Raw genomic sequence first — 23,290 nt, forward strand, 5'->3', positions numbered from 1 at the left:
ATAAGTCTGATGGGAAGGGAAGGACAGGAGGCACAAGAGGAACTACCAGAGCTTTCAAGTTATATTGGAATGCATTAATTATTGCTTTCTATAATTATGTAATATTTTTATACTATACAGTACAACAATATACAGCATAATAGGAGACAGAACTGCACAGCAGGCAAAACCACTTTGTTTCCACACACTGACACTAATTTTTGTCCATGAACATCCCTGGCACAGCCCTGGAACACACAGATCCCTCTGGCAGGTAATGGTACAGTGAGTGGAGGACACAGCAGCCCCTCACCAGAGGCCACTGTACAACCCCTGCAGCCCAGACTGGTTCCACTGCTGAAAAGCATTACATACTGGTTGCAGAGAAAAGCCTATTCTTTTTCTCCTTGAAATTCCACTTCTCTAGACTAAACCACCTCAGTTCTGTCCATCTTTTCCTGGAGATCCTGTTTGCAAAATCCAGGATCACTCTCACTGTACTTTCTTGGACTCCAGACAGTTTGTCCACATATCTGGATGCTCCAAACTGGACATGGCACTAAACCCACATTTTAAATAGCATTGTGCAGAACTAAAGTATTATTTCCATGCCTCACACTAATCCAGTTTATGGGTCCCATTAGTGATTCTGGACTGCATGACATGCTTTTCCAATCCATTTCTCCCATTTTTCAAGGTCTTTTAAAATGATTTTTGATAAAAAAGAATTCTTTCATTGTTTGCTGGAGAGGCACCCCTCTGATATAAATTCATACTGCCCTCAAACAATAGCAGAGATCAAACAGAAGCTGTTACTGCCAGATTCGACAATATGAACACTTTTATACAAAATATAGTTTATGAATATTCTAAAAATATAATCCCCTTATAATACTGCACAAGTGTAACAGGGTTCTGAAAATTTTAAAAATACAATAGCACATTAAAATATGCATCAATACTAGAGTAGAGATTGTTATTTAAATGGTGATTGTCTTGCTTCAGATAGTTATTAATTGGCTTTTTGCTTATTTTAACTCTCAGTTCCTTTGAAAAACACCATTCCAAGTGAATTTGCATCTCATATTCTGACTTATTAGCAGTAAATACTAAATACTTTGATTGTCTTCATCTATAGGCTCTAATCATGGACAAGTGAATCCAGACATGTTTTCCTTCCCTTTGCATCAAGATTCCAAAGGTTGGATTGATGATCTTAGACGTCTGTTCCAACCTCAATGACTCCGTTGTTCCAGGACAGACCCTGTTGATGTGACAGAACTATCCCATACAGGCAAAGCATGGGAGCTCCTCAGAGAGGCATAACAAGGATTCTTTAGCCCCATCTGGCTGCACAGTCTCACAGAAACTTGCAGGCCCTTTGTGTCTTTGACACTTCTGTTGCTCTGTGAAATTTAGTAAGTGCTGCCCAACAGGTTCAAAAACTCCCAAGTTCAAGCAGAAGGTTGCCCAGTGGTGAGAGGTTTGTGTTGCTTTGCAGCACTGCACACAGATGTACCCACAGGAAAGGGAGCTGAACTGAATTCACCCTCTTTTGTGTAAAGGGGTGTTCACTGCACTGGCTTCCCTTCACCACAGTCCTACAGAGTCCTCCCCCAGCCCTCCTCCAGTGCCTGCCTTTACCCAGCCCCTGCTCACACATGCACTCCCCAGGAGCTAAGCAAAACCCAGAGTCTGACCCCATCTCCCCAGCCCACTGCTTACCCATAACAGCCTGCTCTGGAGAGGTGGGGGGAGTCAGGGGCATCCCACAGGTACTGACAGGATCCTTCACGCTTCCAAGCCCCTGCTGTCCCACATTTATATGGCCTGCAGCACTGGCAGCGCTCTGTGACACTGGGATGTCACTCTGGGAGATGAGAACAAAGGCTGAAGGATACACCATCCTCACACCCCCTGCAGAGAGATGGAAAACCACAAGTCTTAGACACACCTGATCATATCCAGCAATCACAGCTACTTCCACTTGTTTTCAATGTCAATTTGACAAAACTTATTATCTGAAATACAAAGAGCTAAGGAATTTCCATGCTAATACACATCCAGCCCTCTGTAACCAGTACAGAGCTGAAACAAGTAGCTCAATCCAGTGAATAATGGCATGTGGGATACAGGGAGTACAAAAGCTTGAGGCGACAGAACTACTCAGATGTTCTGGTGTCAAGAGAGCTACAAGAGAATATAGGAAAATTATAATGGCTCTTTCTGATTAATTAGATGACTTTTTTTTCCAAATCATGGGGAGGAAAATAATCCTTCAGGCAGAATATTGAAACCTACCAACAATGACTTCAACTGCCACAGGGAAATCGTTGTCATATCCCAGCTCTTCCTCCTCTTTCATGCCTTCCTTTTTCTTCAGCACCATGGGGTAGAAGTACTGCCACTCCTCCATCAGCTTCCGAGTGGCAGGGTCTGACATCTTGTAGGACTGGCCCGTCAGGGTCCCGTTCAAGCCATAAGGACTCACCAGCACTGCAACACAACAAACAGCAGCCCTGAAGGACTCAGCAGCACTGCAGGAGAACAAGCAACAGCCCCACAGCAGGGCTGCTCCAGCTCTGCCTCTGCTGCTCTTCCACTGCCTGAGGGCTGAAGGGTCCAGGGAAAGCCACTGCAAAACCCAGTGCAGGTGTGAATCCAAAGCTACTGAGCACTGAGCTAACACAGGAGCCCGTGGCAGTCTGGGTTCAGAATTTCCACACAAATAAAATTCCAGCAACCCCAGTGTAGTGAAACAGCATTCAGGGATGAGCACTCATGGAAAGAAGAGAGGACAGGGACATTTGAGACTTCTCAGCATTAAAAGGGATAGATAATACATAAAGAAGAGTCATAACAAATAAGGAAAATTACTTGCTTAACAACAGGTATTTCCATTATGACTCAATTTTGCTTTTAGTTGTATTTGATTTGAGTCATGAATTCAGCTCACTGAAATAAAACGTATGACTGAAGTGCCTGAGCCTCTGTCAAAGCTTTACACGTAGACACAAAATGTTTTCAATAAAGCTTCTATAAATTAACATCTCTATAAATGATCATTTCATGTGTCTCTGGGTGGTTTTTTTTTACTCTGTGTTGAACTTTAGTAAAATTTCTTGCTTTAATTGCTTTGAAATTATAATTTCAGATTGTAGTAAAGACAGCATAATGCAATGACTCAAAATTCTTAATGTTTTTCTCTCTTTTTTTTTAGAGCATCACATGAAAACTGCATTATGAATTTACTAAGCCATCAACTTAATTCTGTAAAATTTTAATTTCTTACACTGGCAAATAAATAGTCACAGATACTTAAAGTTTTTCATTATTTCTGCTACATTTTCACACACACTCACCCCTTGTTTTTAAAATAAAACAGTAAATAATTGCCAATGTATGAATGAAAAGCAGTCCTGAACCAAATAAGCTCAGTACTTGCATCCACATAGGATTCACAGAGAGACCACGTCACAAAACCACACGTGTGCACTGACTTCCTTAAACACTAAGTCTTTTTACACCGAAATGATTGATTTGTTTGGCGTGTAAGGTTGCCACCAATGTGAACAGACAGCAAGTTCTGGAGCAGCATGCCCAGGGCCGAGGCGGGGTACCTTGGAAGGGCGAGGGGGAGGACTGGGCCATGTGGATGTGCTCCTCGGTGATCAGGTAGATGGGCTGGTGCTGTGCGATCTCCACGCTCGTGCACACGTTGCTCTCCCCGTGCAGGAAGAACGTGAAGGCACACGACAAGTGCTCGCTGCAGGAGAGAGGAGACAAAAGGAAACATTTATGGGGTTAATGGGCTCCGGGAGGGAAATTCAGGGCTCGGAGGTCAAGCACACACCCTCCTGTCCTGTTTGAGGCTCTCTGCCTGGACGGTAATCATACAAACAGAGGGATCTGTCACCACACAAATTACTGACAATGTTGGCAGCTGTCTCATCAATGTGTTTTCCTACTTGTTTCATTACAAATAAATGGGATTTTAACCAGAATTCAAGAAATAAAATTGAGTCTTTAGAAATTCTTCAAAGTTCACTCCCAGCAATGAGGTTCAGCTGAAAAGGAACAACAAAGGAAATATGTTTGCATAACATCTAATGAGAATCTTAATTAAAAAATACAAAAGCACGTGAACATTACAGAAAGCTGTCAACAACCTAAGGTGAACAATGCATTTGCCACTGCTGACCAAATTTAACTTGAAATGAACACTATTGAAAATGTTTTCACTTCGTTTTACCCATAGAGTGACTCACATCACAGCAAAGTATTTGCTTAAATATTCCTTGCTACAAAGCCACAAGAAAAAAAGAAAACAAAGCGCATTTCATGTTTTTAATTCTCATTTTAATCAACTAAAAATGTACAGAGCTGCAGTAAGTGTGCAGAGATTTTTCTGTCCAATTCAAGAGCTGTGCACAGTTTTATGGGTGTTGGCTTTGGCACAGGGCCAGCCCTAACGGGACCTGTGTTCTACACACAGCTCTCACTGCCTGCACCAAGAAGAAAAACCAGAGGCAATTACAGACATTTCAGCTCAGCTTTAAGTCAACCAACTGCTCTGCTACTGCTGCCAGGTGGTTTTAAACAAGGCACTGATGGGTTAGAACTGGGAGCTGCTCCGATCTCACTAAATCTCTGAATGATTCCACACATTGGGCAGAGGAACTTCTCATCCTGTAGCCCAAGTTACTCTTCTGTGAGCCTCAAATCCTACCACAAAAGAGACCACAAGAGAAAGTTCAGCTAAGAAAAATCTGGAGAAAAGGTTACTGAAATGACCAGCAACAGCCACACTTCCCTGGTGCTGCCATCCACGATTCTGAAGTACTTTGTAACAATAATTCCACTAAATAAAAGGTTTCATTATGTTTCAATTTTCACAAAGGAAAGAAATTTCACTATCCTCAGTGAAGTGGTAAATGAATCCTTAAGTTACATGGGGGGGGAAGGAAGGGAACAGGACATGGGACAAAATGGATCAGACTCCAGGTATTTCTATCCTGCCCCAGAAAAGAAGTAAGTCAATTAATGCAATAAAACCCCCTGAACAGTGGATTTCTGCACATACAAGAAATACAAAATTACTGCAAAGTCCAATCATTTACTCAAAGCCCATTAGGTTCCTTACACAGCATGAACGCCTTTAATATAAAGAAGGTTTTAATAAATAAAAACCCCACGAGAAATCTGGTGTAAGATCAAGTAGGGATAATGTCTGCAGAGAGTTCAGGTGCAGCAGGTCAGCATTTCCAAAGCAGAGGGCAAAGCTCCTGCTCTCTGTTTTTTTCTACTCCTGTCTTTAGGATACACACAGAAACACTGTGGATTCTGCAAGCTTCCTACAGCATTTAACTGTGGGTCTTGCTTGGCTGCTACTGAACTGAAAGGAAAAAATTGGGACTCTCTCAAGTGTCTTGCAAAGTGCTCTGGCAAATCATATGGAATCTTATGCAATACTCACAAATACCCATAAAGACTGTGAGGATAAGGAATACGTGAAATCAGAGGTTGAAAGTGAAAAGATTCATTTGGCTTTTGCATGCCACTAACTTTCAACTGAGAACCACCTAAAAGCAGAATTAGTAATTGAGATGACAGAATTAGATAGCTTCAGACTAAGAGTACAGACAACTACTTATGGGGGGAAGAGGTGTACAAATACAGTATCAGCCCATTTCTCTTCCCTGAACCAGATTAAGGATTAACAGTAATGAATGTTACTGCTCACGCCCAGCAATAAGGACTTCATCAGTGAAAGATGGATCATTTCTAGGACTGGGCCCAAATTAAGCCATGCCCAGCTCTAGGAAGAGTACAACAAAGCCCACTCAGTCCAGCAGTGCTTTCCCTCAGACCAGAGCTGGTGGAGCTACTGGCAGAAGCCCCTGTGCCCAGCAGGTTCCTCCTGCCAGACCCCATGTCCTGCTGCCCTCCCTGACTCCCCACCAGCTCTGCCAGAGGAGAGGCACAGACACACAAGTGAAGCTCCCTCTGGTGCCAGTCACTGCCATAAGCTCAGCTTTCAAGACCAAAAATAATCCAGATCAAGGCCTGAGAACTTCCTGCAGCCCCCAGGTGAAAGTTGCCTTTAGTAACAAGTAAGAATTTGATTTGAGCACACACGGCTGTCCCACTCTGGCATGTGCTCCAGCCCCCTGACATTCCTGCATGCAGCACAGCTCACACCATTCCTGAAATACCAGCCCGAAGAAATCACTCTGGCTACAAATGTGAGCCAGATCTTGGAATAAAATCCAAGTGGAGAAACCTCACCCAGCTCCAAGCAGCCAGCCCTTCATGCAGCCCCAGCACAAGGCTTCACCTGATCCACCACGGAGCTCCACTGCACATTCAACCTGCTCACATCACATAAAGTCCCAAAGCACACAAATTGCTCAGGTCCTCACCAGTCTTCCAAAATTACCAATATCCAGTTTTCCTAGAAGATCCACTTGTCTTTGCACCAACAAGAAAACTGAACATAAAATGCAGATCAGACCAGGGTTCCTAAAAACATTCAACACCATGTTCAGACTGATTTTTTTATTTTATTTACCTTTATTTCAACCCAGTTCAAAAACTGAAGTTGACAGACTTTTGAGAAGCCACTCCACTATCTCTGCAGATTTTTAATCAGTCTCATTTCTGTACTCTTTTTTGATCAGATGATAAAACTATCAGCAACCACCAGGAAGGCACATGAAATGGCTTCCAAATGTTGGAACAACTCGAGCTGCCAGCTCAGGACAAGTACAATAATATAAATATTGCTAATTTTGCACAGCTGTGCTATACATTCACTTTGCACACACTAACAAATTACACCAGGAACAAAGGGCACAGTTTGATTTCTCTGACTCTGTTAATAATAAATTTACTTTATACCTTTAAATTTGAGCCTGTTTTGCCCTTAAAGCATTTTCTCCCAGTCCATAACTCATGAGCCCATTTTTTTCCCCTCCTCTGCCCAGCTGTAGCAGAGGACAGTGAGTGAACAGTTTTCCTGGGTACCTGGCATTTCAGCCAGTGTCAAACCACAACAGAGTGCAAATCTGTGCCAGTACTCTGCTCACACTATGCAGGAACTCTTTTTTACAGGTACTTTTTCAGAAATGTTTCTGTGCTTTCCTGGTGCCTGACAGCTGCCTTGGTTAGGATGTCATCTCCCCCTGTGGAATGTATGGAACATATACAGAAAATATATTATTTTCAATTCTGGCTGCATGAAAGGTGAGGTGGGAAAAATGTTGAGCCTGCAGCCAGCAGAACACTTTGGCACACACCTTCAGCAATATTGCCACTACATTCACTGAGACTTGTGTGCTAAAATTAAAACAACTGCTTAAATAAAAGGCTTCTATTAACAGAAATACAAAGAAATAGCACTGTCACATAACCTTCTGTAACAAAAGATCTGTGTCCTTTTAAGTATTCCAGCTACTTTTTCTCTGTAACACAGAAAAATCACGTCTTCACTTTGGCACCTAATCACCTGCAGCTGACATTAGCTGTCTTTCAGGTGCTTCCTCTGGGACCTTAATTACCTCAAATAACTTTTGAGATGCCTAAAAATGTAGCTGAATACCTCGGCAGTGTAATATTTAGGACTTCCCATAAACTGCATGAATGCCAATTCCTCAGTTACTATAAATGACTTAAATAAAACAACATTACATTACATTTACTTACATATAAACAATCAGATGAGGATTATGAAAACCTGACTACATTTAAACTCCACAACACTGGCAGAGAAAGGAGAACAACTGATGATTCAGGTGTTGTTTCCATTTTTTGGGGAAGTTTGGATAAATACCCAATGGAACCTGTGCTGGTCTGCATTCAAACAGTACATGAAAAAACTGCCAAGATACTGCAATTCCTATCAGTTTGGAATGTATGTACTAGTGTATGTCTTGTATAAAGTTAAACTGCACCCCACAGATTTCAAAATGTACCACAAATGTGGAAATCAAACTGCCAGGAACAATTAATTTGATATTTGGGGAAGCAGATGCAATGACAAAATTAATTGAACACAACTGATTCTTTTTCTTATTAGAGGTTTATTAAAAACAATAGTTTTATGGTATGAATTTTATCCTTCTCATTTTAAGGACTTGAAACCATTCCCTGAAAACCTCTTGCTGCCATGCAGTGCACAGTGTCTAAGCCTCCTTTGTCCCAAACACTGCAACCTCCTGACACACCTGGAAAGTGCAGTTGGGAGCCAGATGCCAGGACTGACACTAAAGGTTCCTTAGAAAAACACAGTGAAAATTTAAGAATCCTATATTTATACATATCTATCCTATTTTTAAAAAATTTCATGGCTGAGCATTTTTAAATACTTATTTCTCCACAGAGGAGCTTGAGCTCCCATACTCTGCCCTCCAGGCTGCAGACAACCTCTTGTTTCTCCTTTACTTTGTAAGCAATTGTCCACAAAGCCACTGACTGTGTATGATTAATTGCATTTTCTGACCAATAAATTGTACAGCTGCTTTAATTCTCCTCAAAGTTAAGACTGGGATCTGAAAGCCTTCAAATCACAGTTACCCCAAAATAGCTTCATCAAGTCTGATGTCAGAAAAGAGGCAGCAGCAAGGCACAGGCATTAGGAAAACTGTCAAATCACTTGTTTGATGAGGACTACAAAAAAGAGTGCACCAAAAGGCAAATTTGAAACAGAAAAGTAAGTAAGAGCAAAATAAAATCCGTTCCTTTAAAGTTGCTAAAGCAACAGGACAGGAGCAGGTCACAGTGGGGTTTGGGCAGGAGATGGCAGCACCTGGACACCCCTACATCAATAACACTCCAACACCACAGCAAATTAACAGTCCAGTACGTAAATCACCTCTTCTCCAATATTCTGGAAATAAATATCCCCAGAGAATTCTGATCTTGAACAAGCTCCCACTGAGGGAGGAGAAGAAAGGCTGCCTGCTTTGGTTTGAGAGCAGGCAGAGCCTCAGTCCCAGTGCAGAGTGGCTCTAAATGTGGCAGTGCCCAGTCAGGCACTCGAGGGCAGGGATGCCCTCCCAGAGCACCCAGATCCTCCAGGACACACCATGGTCCAGCAGGAGCTGCAGGGCCCTGCCAGGCCACTGTGGCACCAGGGAAAGCTTCCTCACACACACTGAGAGAGCAGAGGAGCACCTGGAGCAGCAAACAAAAAAGGCCAGGCCATTTTCTGACCCTTAGGGGAAATCACACCTTCAAAACCACAACTAAAGACAGAAGGAAAGCATTCCAGGCATGAGACAATTCCAGAGTTTTCTGGACACCACAGCCTCCCAAGAGCACCCAGCCCCCATTTCTGCACCAGCATGGAGCCCCCACAGCCAGGTTCTCTCTGCTGTGGCCCCAGACACAGATCCACACTGAAATTTGGAAACACCAGGCTGGAGCCTGCTTGGGGCTCTGTCACTCCACACATCAATCCCTGGGAAGCAAGGACTCCCTGCCCAACTGCATCCAGAATTCCCTGTGTGCTGGAACCAGAGCAGGGCTGAGGGCTGACACTGCCCAGCAGCTGGAGCTTGTCCCAAGGCCAATGGACACCCAGCTGAAACCAGCTGGGCAATTACTGCACTGTATCACAGCACCCGAAACAACTTTTCTTCAGGCGAACACACTGCTGGCTCATGAACAAGGGAAACTGATGTCTGGTTACACATCTCTGCCCAAAGTCACTACTTTTTGTGTGGCACAGAATAAAAATGCAGGAGGCCAAGCTGCAGATTAAATCACATTGCTTTGGCAATGACTCCTTGTCTCTTGATTTTGTTATCTCTTTCTCTCCCCCAACTCAAAGAAATGAGAAGAAGAGCAGGGAACAGAACATCAGCTCCCACAACTACCAGATCTTTAATCATGGTATCTATAAGTCCATTTGTTGTCTCACATATTTGGTTGGATTTTTTAAAAAATGTATGAGATGCAGAGACAGAAACTCTGTATATGTATGACTTGCCTTTAATGTTTTTCCAGTAGTGAAGTAAAGCACTAAGATAACAGTTTCACAATGCAGCGACCATTTAGATAACATTATCTAAACACTTGCTGTGTTACAGAATTATTGTCTCAACACTGCCTCGGCTGTCACCAGCAAAGCCCTTGCCAAGGCCAACACACACCTCCCTAGCAGGATTCCCTCCCTGATCCCATCTCCAGTACCCTGTGTATAAATGTTTGCACAGGGTGAGCTGCCAGCCTGGGGGACACGGGGGGTTATTCCTCCAATGCATCCATCACTCTGCAGTGTGACAGGGTAAGAAAGCAGTACCTGCACGAGTCCAGGGGAAATGCTGCACATCCCACCAGCCCATTCTGAGCAGTAATTCCATTGCAGGATCACTTGGAACAAGACCCACAGCAAGTCTGTGCTGGAGGCAAGGTCACGTCCAGCGTCCGTAACCTTCGATGGGAACACGGGACAAACTGCTCCCATCTCCTACCCTGCCTTATCCTGATGTCTCAGGCTGGGAGAGCTCCAGGTTTGGGATTTTTGGAGATGCAGAACAGGTTTGACCGTGAGTAAACACCACAGTGACAGTGTTCCTGCTGAGGAGTTAGCACCATAGGGAAGCAGAGCTTCACCCCACAGCTCCTGCAGGGAGGAACAGGTTCTGCAGCAACAGCCATCCCATGCTTGCCCTGGAAACTACACATAGAAATAAGCATATTTTTACACGGTATTGAAGCAGTGTTCAGTATTTGATCTCGTGGATCTCTGAAATAAAATTTCTGCAGTGAAATCCCAGTGAACATTCCTCCCTTGGCAGAGGGATGGTGATGGATGCAGTCAGGATTGTACCACACCATGTAGCTCGAGGCACTGAGGATTACTGAGTCCATTATCTTTTACATTTGTGCCACACTTCAGAGCAGTACTGATTTAGAACTGCAACTATTTGAATTATTTAAGATGTCAGTACCAAAAAGTGATTCTGCAAGTTTATTATAATCATTATGAATTAAAATTCATTGTGATGAGACTCTGGATCCTGCCCTATTTAGAAAACACTGAAGTTGCTGTGACCATATTTCTACTGTACTACAGGATATAGACTTTAAAATACTATATAAATGCATACCAAAAAAGAAACATGGAGGTTATTAAAGTTATTTTCAGGTTAATGCCAAAACAAACACCTATTTTTCACTGGAAATTTTGAGCTTTTTAAGATATATGTCCTTAGGAATCAGGAACTTGCTTATATCTGTACCAGCATTACCAGGTATTCTAAAAACAATAGTACCAGCTGGTGAAAACTACAAAATGGATTATAATTAACTTAGAAGATTGTCAGAATGGATGCAGTATTTCTTGCTTTAGCATACTCAAAATACCAACACATCAGGAAAAATTGCATATAAAGCTTCTGAAATCCCTGCTGTTATCACCCTCCTGCCATCTCTCTCTCTGTCTGAAGCACTGTGTTTCCACACAGGGTCTGAAATGGGTCCTTTGGAAAATTGATTTCCATGAAAGATCTGATACCCTTTCAAACAAGAATGCAGGCAGATAAGCTCATATATTCAATGTGCCCCATAAGTAATTCATGGCACATGAATAAGTTACATGTTAGTTCTATGTGGAATCTCCCCAAAAGCCCTCTTTTTGTGCTGTTAGTCTCAGCATTTCTTAAATACCATCCAGGCCTCAGAACTGTCATGAGCAGTTGTGCTCTGGAGATCAGGACTGAAAAAATCCTTTTGAATATTAATAACCCCAAACTCCAGCACGAGCCTGACGAGCGCTGATGGAGGTTCGCCAACCAACTATTGCCTTTTTTTTCAGCCTAAGGCATAAACTGACCTTTCCTTAACAGCTCGGCCCTGCAAAGTTTAAATGCTGGGTTCCCTTAAATTGAAGCTTTCTGTGGCAGTTTTATCTCAGATAACACAGCTATCAGTTACTCTGGCTCACAGCTCCAGCTGGATGGTTGACTGGCACAGTCAAAATGATTTGTCTGTGGGTCACAGACCCAAACAGAGCTGAAGCTTTAAAAAAAGACTTCACTCTATCCCTCATAAAAGGGTAAAAATGTTGTCCTTTCTAGTAAGGTTTGTGTTGCACACTGGCCATCAGTGGGCAGTTAACTTTATCCAAATTAAGTCAGCTCAGTTTTCAGTCTCACACCTGAACTGCAGGAGTTGTGTGTGAAGTCGGTGATGAAACCATCTTCAGCAGAGAAACAAAAAGAGTATTTAACACTCAGGTATGGGGGAGTATCAAACCACATTTATGTTGGGAGCTTCATTTTAATAAATTAATGTTGCTCTAGGAGTAAAGCCACAAGTCATTAGTGGTCCCTTAGTAATTGCTTCAGACAATTCCTTACTTTAATATGTCCTTGTAGCACAGATTCACTCAAAGCCACAGCTGAGTTTGTCACCAGCATTTGCTCTGTGCTCTACTGGATTCAAAACTGCACATTTAAAAAGAGCATCAACATGGAATACCACAGAAATTTATCTGTAACAAATTATCATAAATTACCTAAATCCTGTCTTGATTTCTATCACAATTAGCTCTGAAAGCTAGAAATTCATAGTATCTGATAGTCTGTTTTGGCTTGAAATGGCTTTGATCTCAACAGCCATTTGTCAGCAGTGACTGCTCTGAAACCCCTGGAAGCTGAATGAACAGAATGAACACTGTGCCATGGATAAGCATTGCTGTGTGTTTACAGGGCTGCTCTGTTATTATGGAGGCAGAGTCTGAAAGGTCACGTTATTTGTTTATGTAACACACGGTGGTGTTCTTACAAATAACAGCTCTGAGTTCATCAGAAACAAACATTCCCTCACCTGGGAGCACCGAGCTGGAAAAACTGCCCAGTGCTCTGCAGACCGGGCTAGGGAGGCCTAAAAAAATTAAAAATATGGGAAGAAAACCAGCTGTCAATGCTCTACAAGAACACTGACTAGCAGGTGTGAGGTAGAAAGGGAAATAATACATGAACATCACATCATTCTCAGACTGCTCACAGCATGGGGAAGAAAGTGAAGCAGCCACTGACACTTGGTTCTACTTGCCCCACATGTTTAAATTAGGGAGGGGTTGTGTGAAGCTTCAAAATTATTTTCTCCAAATTCTTTCAAGATAATTAGTTCTACACAAATCCTAAAAATGAAGCTCAAAATTAATGAATACAAAAATGCCACAAAAGAAAAGATGCATGTTTCTTACAATTAAAGACCTAATTTTCTCACAAGCAGCCAGGCTTCTCTCCCTGCTTTGTAAGTTAAGCAGCACTGGCATGGTAACAGTGCCCAGTAATTCACAAGTTAACAGACACCACAATTCATTTGCTGTCTCCCAATTTAAATTCCTGCAGTCTCAGTCACAGGGATGCTCTCCAGACGTGCACACAGGCTCTGCCACCACAGCCAGAGGCAGAGCACAGCCCGGGTGCTCCTGCCCAGTCTGAGCTGTAGAAATAAAGCCCACCCCATCCGAGGCTCCTCCTCAGCTCTGCACGGCCAGCACTGCCTTGTTTTTCCTGCCTGCTAATGTAGGTTAATGCACCCTTCTCCCCTTCACCCATGGAGGCTGAGCTATTATCTAAAGTAGCATTATATTAGATTAAGGCCATTCAGAAAAGAGATTCCTGGAAAAAAAAAGACAGCAAACCGAAGAGGAAGAAGGGCCACACGTCCCTTTCTTGTTTTCATTAAGTTCATTCCACATGAAATTAAATTTATTGGTTTCATTCACAATGCAAGTACATCAACAGGGGGAACTGTGGTTACCCAGGTTGTTCAACACAGAAATAATAATAAGAATATTGTTCTCAAAATCTCAAAACTATTAATGCAGTTTTGATTTGTGCTGCTTACTGTGGGCTCCCCAAGGGAAAAGGAGAAGTAAAGCATTTTATTGTGAGTTTTATGTCACAGATTCACACAACCTTTAAAAATAAATTCAGACTCTCCAGGCATTAAATCCCTGTACCCACTCTCCAGTGTGAGCAAAGTTTAGTTTTTCTGGCAGGAGATCACCAGAACTGGGAGCTCTCCAGTGAGGAAGCAGCCCTGCTCTGAGAATGTGGGAGCTGGGGACCTTCAGAAGTGGCAACTGGAAACAGGACTTGTAAGTGCTGCAAGACTTGATCCCTCTCTAAATTAATTTCTTCCCACAAAGCAAATCTTCTGATATCTTTACATGATTATAAATCTATAATAGCAACTCAGGTATTTTCAATTACAGAACACAAAGAGAGGTGAATCCTCATGGAGAGCTTTAATATTCCCAGGACTCACAGCTGAGCCCTTAAATGTGACAGGACAACAGCACTACTGCAAAATGGAAGGAAAAAATGCTCAACTATACCCTGATAAAATTAAACAAAAAACCAAACGCCCTCACCCCCAAATGACAAACAAAGTCAAGAGCCTAAATCTCGCCACATTTCCTCACACAGCACACCTTGCTCAAGCACCAAGGACCAAGCATAAAATGCCCTTCACACTTCTATGGAAGAGCACAAGGTTTAATGAGCTACACAGAACAAAGTTTTAAGGGATATGAACCTCGTTTTACAGCATGGTCTAGGAGAAAATTTGCTCTCCTTTGCTGTGTGGTGTGCAAAAGAGCCTGCAAAGGCTGTAAACACCTCCTAATGCACACTGAAATTCTGCTGTAAGCCTGCTGCCAGCTGTCCTTTAGGAGGATGGCTGCACAAAATTATTTCACATGCGTCCATTATGCAGCATGATCACAATTAATGGAATAAATTTTATGATTCAAAACAAATTAAGCAACATGTAGAAAATTCTAAAACCATGAAAAATGCATTAATTTATTCATTGCCACGCATTTGTGATCTTTCCACTTTTGGAGTATGGTTTAATTGACTAGTTTAGAGACCAATTAATCCCTTTACATTTAAGTCAATCACTGAATCCTCTCCAAATAATTTAGCTCCTACATGCTGCCTCCCATTTGATGTCCCTGGAGAGTGACTGCAGTTGAAACAGGTGGCACACAAATCACATTTAGCAATGGAGAAAGAACTGCACTAGCAGGGACACAAAGCATTAAAGATGCACAATTCAGTCAACCATGTTCACTCTCTGATCTCCACTACTCCAGCTCCCAGTCACATCCTGAATATTTGGGGAGCTTTAAATGACAATTGCAGGCCACACATAATTATTTTTTGTTGCTTTCTAGTCCTCACCTACCTACTACTGCTCCTCTCTTCATTTTACAAGGCACATGGAAATAATTCAGTGTCAAAGATAGGGAGAGATGGATTTGTCACCAAGGGAATCATTCCTCAGGTGGGGAAGAGAGGTACTGGACACCAAACCAGTAACCTCCAGCATCACAATCCTAAGAGGAGGGAAAAAATCCCAACATATTGAGGTTTTTTTCCTATTAAAACCATTCACAATCTCACTAATATTGGAATGGGACAGGACATTTTATTGTCTCACAAAATAACACCTTAAAAGGTATCAGAATGAAGGTAGAATTTCTCTATTTAAACAATAAAGTAAATCTGAAAATGAACCAGGGACTTCACCCCTTCTATAAGGTGCTCAACCAAGAAAAAAAGCTTGAAAGGAAAAATTATTTCAAATAAGCTAAAAAAAGCTTCTGAAACCACATTAAGCTCAAATAGAAATGAAAGTATTATTTTTGTACAAAAGTCCAAAGCTTGTTGCATTTTAAACATTTACATAGACAAATAATAAACAAATTATCTGAAACCTAAAGAAAATACGTTCCAAGAACATGATTTATGAAAAATCATGAGAAGGAAAAATAATTGTTCTCGTATCAAATGTAAGATTATGTGTTTTCAGTTCCACCTAGTAATCTTATAATATAAATTATTTTCTGCCTCATTTTCCTCTTGAATTTGTGTCAGAAATGTGACACAAGTTTGTGTCAGAAAATGAAAAAACCCCAACCCCACCACTGCAGAAAACATTTCTGCAGTGAAAAGTATTTTACAGAAATGCCTGAAATACCAATTCTGTCTTGGCAGGACTGAAACTCCGCCCAAGTGAGCGAAGCAGACAGAGCTCTGTGGCCAGCACCCACCCACCGTAAGAACAAGTTTGTGTCAGAAAATGAAAAAACCCCATCCCCACCACTGCAGAAAACATTTCTGCAGTGAAAAGTATTTTACAGAAATGCCTGAAATACCAATTCTGTCTTGGCAGGACTGAAACTCCGCCCAAGTGAGCGAAGCAGACAGAGCTCTGTGGCCAGCACCCACCCACCGTGGGCCACTGACACAGAGTGACCCCCAGAGAAAGGGAAAGCAGGATCTCTGTCCATGCCCCACCTCCAGCAGCTCCTGATTTCTCCCTCCTGAGACCTGTGGGAGCTTTGTGCAGCCCTGACTGGGCTCAGCCCTGCAAACCCAGGGGCTGTGCCCTGGCCTGTGCTGCCAGAGTGCTGACTCAGGATCTCTGCCAGGCCAAACAATTCCTGAGGCAGGAATGTGCTGCAGCCCTGCTTTGTGCTCAATTCTCACCCACGGACACAACTCAGTGCTTCAAACTTTCAGGCTTGTTTTGTGCTGCTGCCTGTGCTAGTGGCACAGGTTTGTTTGATGTTCAGAACGACTTCAACCCAAACATGGAAATAAAATTAAAGAAATTGCTCTAAAAGCTGGATTAGCTTATTAATTACAGAAATGACCCTGCTCTGCCGTGTATAATGCTCAGCAGCAGTGCACAGTGCAAACCTACATGCAGACAGCATGCAGGGGAAAAAACACACAGCTTGCCCTGATCTTCCAACCACAGCTCTTCTCAGCAGACTCAGCACTGGAAGGGAATGTACCCACAAGGAAAAGCTGAGCTCCATAAACCCAGCTGTTAAAAGGTAAAGCAGCCATGCTTACGTGGACTCCATAGTGTTCAAACTGTTCAAGTTCACAAAACTTAGCTCTGACAACCCCTAAAATATCATTATTCCTAACAGGTCACCGAGATTTGGCAGGATTTTCCTCAAGGTCAAACATTCTCTTCAGGCTTTCAATGAAATACTGTTAATTTCTGACTAAATTATAGAGTGAAAGAAAAGCAAATAACCTCTTCCCAATTCTGGTTCTTCCTCCTCAACCTGGTCACTTGACAGGCTGCCAAAATTTCTGGACATTCAAACTCCAGTGTGTGCTACAGCTATGACTGTTACCATCCTATTCCTGAAGGTTCCAGGAACAGAGAAAACAGAGGACTTAGCAGTGAGCATGGGAGAAGGGAAATGAGTTAGACTGAAATCACAGTGATACCCCTCAGTGTAGTCTGCACCTTCAGGATCCAAATTTTTCCTGTCTAGCCCAGAGAAACTGTCTCACACTACAATTAATAAATGGAACCACAAGAAAAGGAATTTTATATCCATTTCCTCTCCTCTTTTTTAACATCAACAAGAGTCTCTGGTGGCTCTTCAAACGTTGTCTCTGTGTTGGCACATCCTCCCCTCTGTGCTGTGGACCACGGTTCTGTGCCACATGCAGCCTTACCCCATCCTCAATCTGCTCTCCAGGGAGATCTACCAGCCCTGAGCTGCACCCACCTCTGCTCCAAAGGGAAGACAGCTGAAAGCAGAAAACAGAAATTTTTGGTAACACTGAATAGCTCTTTTTCACTCCAGGCACCTGAAGACAGGCTGAGTCTTCACAATGTTGTGTTTACCTGACCTGTGAAAGAGGAGGTGGCTTCCTTTTGAAAATATTCTGGTAAACGGTGGGACTGGTCACCAGCCTGATCTCTATCAGGAAACATGAGCAGGTTTTTGAGAGTGTGAGCACAAAAAGCTGCAAAATCTCAGCACTGTTCCCACAGAGATGTCAGGCATCTGTACGCAGGCCTGGCTCAGGCTCCCTGGTTTCAGCACAATCAGCTACTGCAGGAGATACATTGACAATTCCAGAAACAAGGACATGCAAATGCAGGTGAGCAGAGAGGAAAGTCAGAGTGAAGGTTATTTATAGTGCATGGTCTTTTGTGTGGAATTGGTTGGAAATGCTAAGACTGAAGATGAATGAAGTAAAAAACATGTAAATTATTCCCCTTTTTCCTCAGTACCCAGGCTGCCCACCCAATCTACCCATCAGTGAAACAAAAGCCTTCTTTGTTGATGCTCAGCGACTTATTCAAAACTCCCAGTGTAAAATGAGATGTTTCAGGTGCTGCAGAAGGTCTTGAGAAGCAGAGATACCATTATTTAATGATGGCAGTGGCTACATCACACAAAAAGGTACCACCGAGGTCCTTTATTCTGTTTCAGAAACTTCCCTGACCTCACTGTCCTGGCAATGGCAGAACTGGCCTAGGGACATGTCCTTATCAAGAGAATGGCAGCAAGGCCAAGGCCACACTTGCATTTCATTCCAGAATTGAAGTCTAATGTGTAAGAGGAAATTGTTCCCCCAAAAATCCACAGATTTAATAGAAAATGGCCAAAATATGACAAGAATGCTTAAAAGTGGCACAAGCATCACCCTAAAAGAGTATTTTCTTAGCCCTGATTTTATCTAAAATTATTTTTAAAGGAATTAATCAGCAAGAGAAGATTCTCTTAGTAGTCCACTGAGAAAAAAAATTCTGAATGGATCTGACACTTTCTGGGCAGGCAGAAAGCATAGCCTGTAAAATAGGCTACCGAGTTAACGAGACACAGAACAAAGGAAAATACTAAGCTTGTAAAATATGTTTATTTTTAGAGAGGGAAACATCAAGATGCTTATTCTGGAAAGTGGAGTACAGTAGTTTTGTTTGTGGGGGTTTGCCATGTTTGGGTTTTTTTGAGGTATAGGTACTGTGAATGTAGATTCAGACTAAGTCAAGGGTTTGCTGCAAAGAAAATCACAGGAGTGCTTTACATCCAAGAGCAGGGAATGTGTCATGAGCTATAAAGGATCTGCTGCTCTCCTGCTGGGAGCTCTCCTTGTTCCACACACCGTGCCTACAGTTACATCTTATTTTGTTACTCCCTCAAAGAACAGACTGCAGAAAGCACATCCCTGGGAACTGCACCTTCCTTTCTGGCAGAGAAGACAAAATAAACAATCCCACTGTAGCACCTCTTGTGTCACTGATGGAATTGCCTGTTTGTATTTTAAACAGCACTGGCATAACAGAAATTAAAACTGCTTTAAATAACAATGTAGTCCAGTAAGCCCAACAATAGTGTAAACAAAAGGTTTTGAATGTCCTAATTCAATATTTAGCAATGAACAACTTTCCAAATACAAAGCAGAGAAATGCCACTTCCAACTATTAGTATTTTGCAACTTCCTATATACAGCAATAAATCCACATAATGGAAACATGAGGAAAAATACTACTGCTCCTGGATGAGAGAAGCTAGAGACAAATCAGTTTAAAGAAAGCACCTGAACAACTGGCTTACGAAATGTTTTCTAAGAAACAACACGTCCTGTTTCAGCAAAAAAAAAAAAAAAAAAGAAGGTTCTGCCATCATTCTACATTCAACAAAATGACTGCAAATTAGGAGTCAAAAAGGTAAAACAAAAACAAGACTCTAAAATTTCCTCATTAAGTTAAGATGCTACAGTAAGCAATGAAGCAAAATGCCCAAATGGAAGAAAATGGTTTTTGTTCCCTCTCATCCTGTTTCAAGAACAAAATCCAAAAGCAGGTGTAGGAAATCACTCTTTAGGTACATCCATAAAGTTACATTCATGCTGTCTAAGTGCCCCAAGGCAGAGATAATGGCCTCGGTGCAGGAATCTCTCCAGGACGTGGCCCACACTGCGGACAGAACACGGACAAGCAATGAACAGCCTCACAGAGGATTTGCTTCAGCTCCGCTGCCACTGCAGCACTGGCTGCCAACACTGACCAGCTGACAGGGCAAGGGTGTCACCTCTCAGGTGTCTGTGTTCTTGGCACTTAGAGCAGACTGAAACGTTAGCACAACCCAATAAATGCATAAAAATCTGTTCCTTCATTAGTTTTCACTGGAGCAGGACTCCACCAGAATCAAATTCCTACCCCTGGAAGAGAAAAGGCTGAGTACATGAATGAATGAACTCAAAGAATTTCTACAAAAACAGAGGATTGGCACTTTAATGAGATAAATGAGAGCCTTGAAGGGCAGGCTGGATGATTAAAAGACTGGAGCTGGGAAAGGAAATTGATTTATATTCTCATGTCATCAATGTAACTTCTGGTCAAACACAACCATTTAGACTTAGGTACACAACTCCATCTACATTTTTCTGTGAAATGGACTTTATTAAGCAACTTCATAAAGTCCCTAGAGAACTCAAATGAAGCAAAAACAAACCAAGGAGCAAAACATTTATGATCTGGAGGAAGCAAAAGATCACACACCATGTCCCAAGCACAAACGAGCAGAAGCAGCAGTGCAGCAGCTTGAAGTTATGAAATGTTATTGTGCTTCCATCATCAGCAACAGAATTTGACAGGAATCACTCAAACTTCAAAAAGAAGGGAAGGCCCCCATGCCCAACACAGCCCCCCAGCTGTATTACCCAGAGGCAAGAGGGATTTCACACCCTCTTGGTACTCCAGTGGTCTGAAGATCCAAGTACCTACATTTCTTATGCATTCTGTGAACTACATCTTCCCTCTTTCACACACTAAGACATTTTTAAGACATGCTTTCAGAGGAAAAAAAAAATCACTGAGAGTACCAAAGAACACAGTCCTTATGTAAAAATTAAGTGTAAAGATATAATTTATCAACATTAAAACCCATCAAGTGAGAGGTTTTGTCACACTGGCCAATAATCCCTAAGTGACAGAAGCTGTGAACATTTTCTATTCAGCTGGCCAGCAATTTGCAGCAAGTACCAGCAATGAGACAATTTGTTTCTGTCTGCATCAGAATCACACACAAATTGCTAACATCATATAAAAAAGCTACATTTTTGTATTTTACAGAAATGGAACTTTCAACAGGTATCTGCTAGAGGAAGACACATTTCCATGATGGAAATGGAATGACGTGTTTATGAAATTACTTTTGTACACCTTCAGCTTCAAAGGGAGATCTGCATCCAAAATCCAGCAGGAATCTCCTGTTGTTTTACCCCAGCAGGAGTAAGGCATAAGTTCTGTAATGGCTGGAAACTGTCAGCTAAATGTGCCATGGATCCTTCTACAAGGAAGCCTGAGTGCATAGTGATGGAACATGATATTCTCATTTCTATCACACAACCAGTCCTGCACCAAGCTTCCAGGGAAGCTGTTCCTTCTGGGACTCCTAATAATATCCAGAGTGACTGCAGAGATTCACAAGCAGCTCCTCTCATTCCAGACTTCTTGTCACTTCTGACTCATTTCACTGATTTCTTCTTGGGGAAAAAAGCCCCACAAAAACATCAAGAGAACAAATACAATGACCCAGCTTAAGCTGAGATGAGCATGGAACACTTCAGGAGGCTTTTTAGGTGTAAAAATTCTACCAAAGCACAGCCAGCCCTTGAGAACATTTGCTGATGAAAGGAGCAGAGCTCCCACCTGTCTTCTCACAGACACAATGATGCTGGCAAAAGCTCCACTGGAAATTAAACTCTATAACCCAAGAGTTCTCTTCTTCTGTTAATACAGCTTTTAAAGACCTGCTTTAAACTGTTAGAATACAGGATTTTTGCAAATTTAAGCTACACCAAAATCAGACAGGTTTGGTGGTTTTCATTTCTTCATAAACCCTAAGTAGAGAGAGATTTTTCAGTACTCCTACTTGTTGGGTCACTGCAGTCAGCATCTGAGGTGGGAAGGGTGAAGTGCTGCTGAAAGCAAGACATCTGTCTTAGGGTTTTAAACACCTTGTCAGGGGTTTAAAATAAAAAAAATGCATACACTGATCCTACAGAGAACAAGTGAACTGTAAGGATAAGTTCAGCCAAGTGAGAAAATACATTTTCTGGATTCCATACAGCTTCATTTTTTTCTTAACCAAACAATACCAAGATTCTCAAAGTACCTAAAAACAAGTGTCTCATGAGAACTTTGCAGTTAACTGTGTTTTTCCTCACAATTTTTCCTTCTGTAACATAAAGGCTGATGATAAGTAGTGCAATAGCAATCGAAGCTAGCCCTGAAATTTCCATTTCTAAACCTCTCTCCATAAAGTGGAAAGGATTTCAATTTTCCAGCAGCCATGGGAATTCAGAGGAGCAGGAAGGGGGGGAAAATCATTCCAGAAAGATGCCAAATTTTATCACACGTGGAAGTCTGAATGAAATCTAAATCTAGGAAAATTATTTAGAGAGAAGACACAGTATGTTTTTGTATAAAACTACCCAGATTGAATACCAAGGTAGGACACTGCCAGCAAATGGCTTTAGCAGGTTCTGTTTTTCTTGTGTTGGGATCAGTTCATGAGCTGAGCACAAGGGAAGACTTCCTTCAGGGTTGAAAGGGTAATTTAGTTTCTATGGTCCATTAATTTCTTGGCTTCTTTCCCCAGCCTGCTCATTAGTGTGAAGTGTGGTGACGAGGTTTAGAATATGGAAGTCGAAGCAGCACCTACAAAATTTCTTCACACAATGATTGCAAAACATCCATCAGAATCAGCAGAGCTTTGAGATGTTTTGACCTAGAATACAGACTGGTGGCCTGCATCAATAACCATTTCTACCTTTAAAGATGGCACCAAGTCAGTTAATGACATTATTAATGGCTCCTCACGATTATCCATCAGCGTTTGCTCCAACAGCCTCCAAACAGACAAACTAGTTTTACTTCAGCTGAATTAGTAACAGATGGAGGAGATGCATTACCCTCAATCACAAGGTTAAACAGATAATTATGAAAAAACACCCGCAAGTCTCCGATATTATCTGATCCTATTAATGTTGCAGGCAACGGAGTAACACAGAGCCGAGCAGAGGAAGCAGGAGAATTATTTAGGTCACTTGAAGAAACAGATTTCTGTCTGATTTCTCTCTTTCCAGAAGCACAGACTGCAAGTGAAGCAGCCAAATTTGGCAGCATGGAGGCAGATAGAAATCTGGGTGTGAGTTCTAGACTCTCAGGAAAAGCTCCCACTCTGCAGCAGCACTTCCCTGGATTAAACACTAACAGGATTTGACCCTTCCCTTCCAGAGGGCAGGATGAAGAGGTTTATGTTTCATTCTGCTGGCCTGTGTAAGACAACCCTGCCTTAGACCTTTGTATTCTCCACCTGTAACACACAAACAAGTGTCATCCCACGTGGAATTAAGTGGTTAAAAGTATAACAACATTAAAGCATAACCAGAAAAAAAATTAGGATTGTTCCTGATGCTATTCCCACCCTGTACTTCCGGGCAAGGTTGTT

At 42.1% G+C, this 23,290-nt stretch overlaps 1 protein-coding gene across 1 annotated transcript in view; it reads right to left on the reverse strand.

Moving 5' to 3' along the window:
* MED13L (mediator complex subunit 13L) overlaps nucleotides 1-23,290 on the reverse strand; it is a 92,486-nt gene that overhangs the window by 42,721 nt on the left and 26,475 nt on the right. Inside the window, exons 4-6 of the mRNA XM_039725798.1 lie at nucleotides 3,600-3,745; nucleotides 2,281-2,475; nucleotides 1,705-1,896 (exon numbers count right to left, since the gene is read on the reverse strand). Of these exons, the coding sequence (XP_039581732.1) occupies nucleotides 1,705-1,896; nucleotides 2,281-2,475; nucleotides 3,600-3,745 (533 nt within the window). The remainder of the gene's footprint in view (nucleotides 1-1,704; nucleotides 1,897-2,280; nucleotides 2,476-3,599; nucleotides 3,746-23,290) is intronic.

Source organism: Passer montanus, unplaced genomic scaffold (assembly GCF_014805655.1).
Source record: "Passer montanus isolate IOZ18808 unplaced genomic scaffold, ASM1480565v1 scaffold57, whole genome shotgun sequence".
Lineage (NCBI taxonomy): Eukaryota > Metazoa > Chordata > Aves > Passeriformes > Passeridae > Passer > Passer montanus.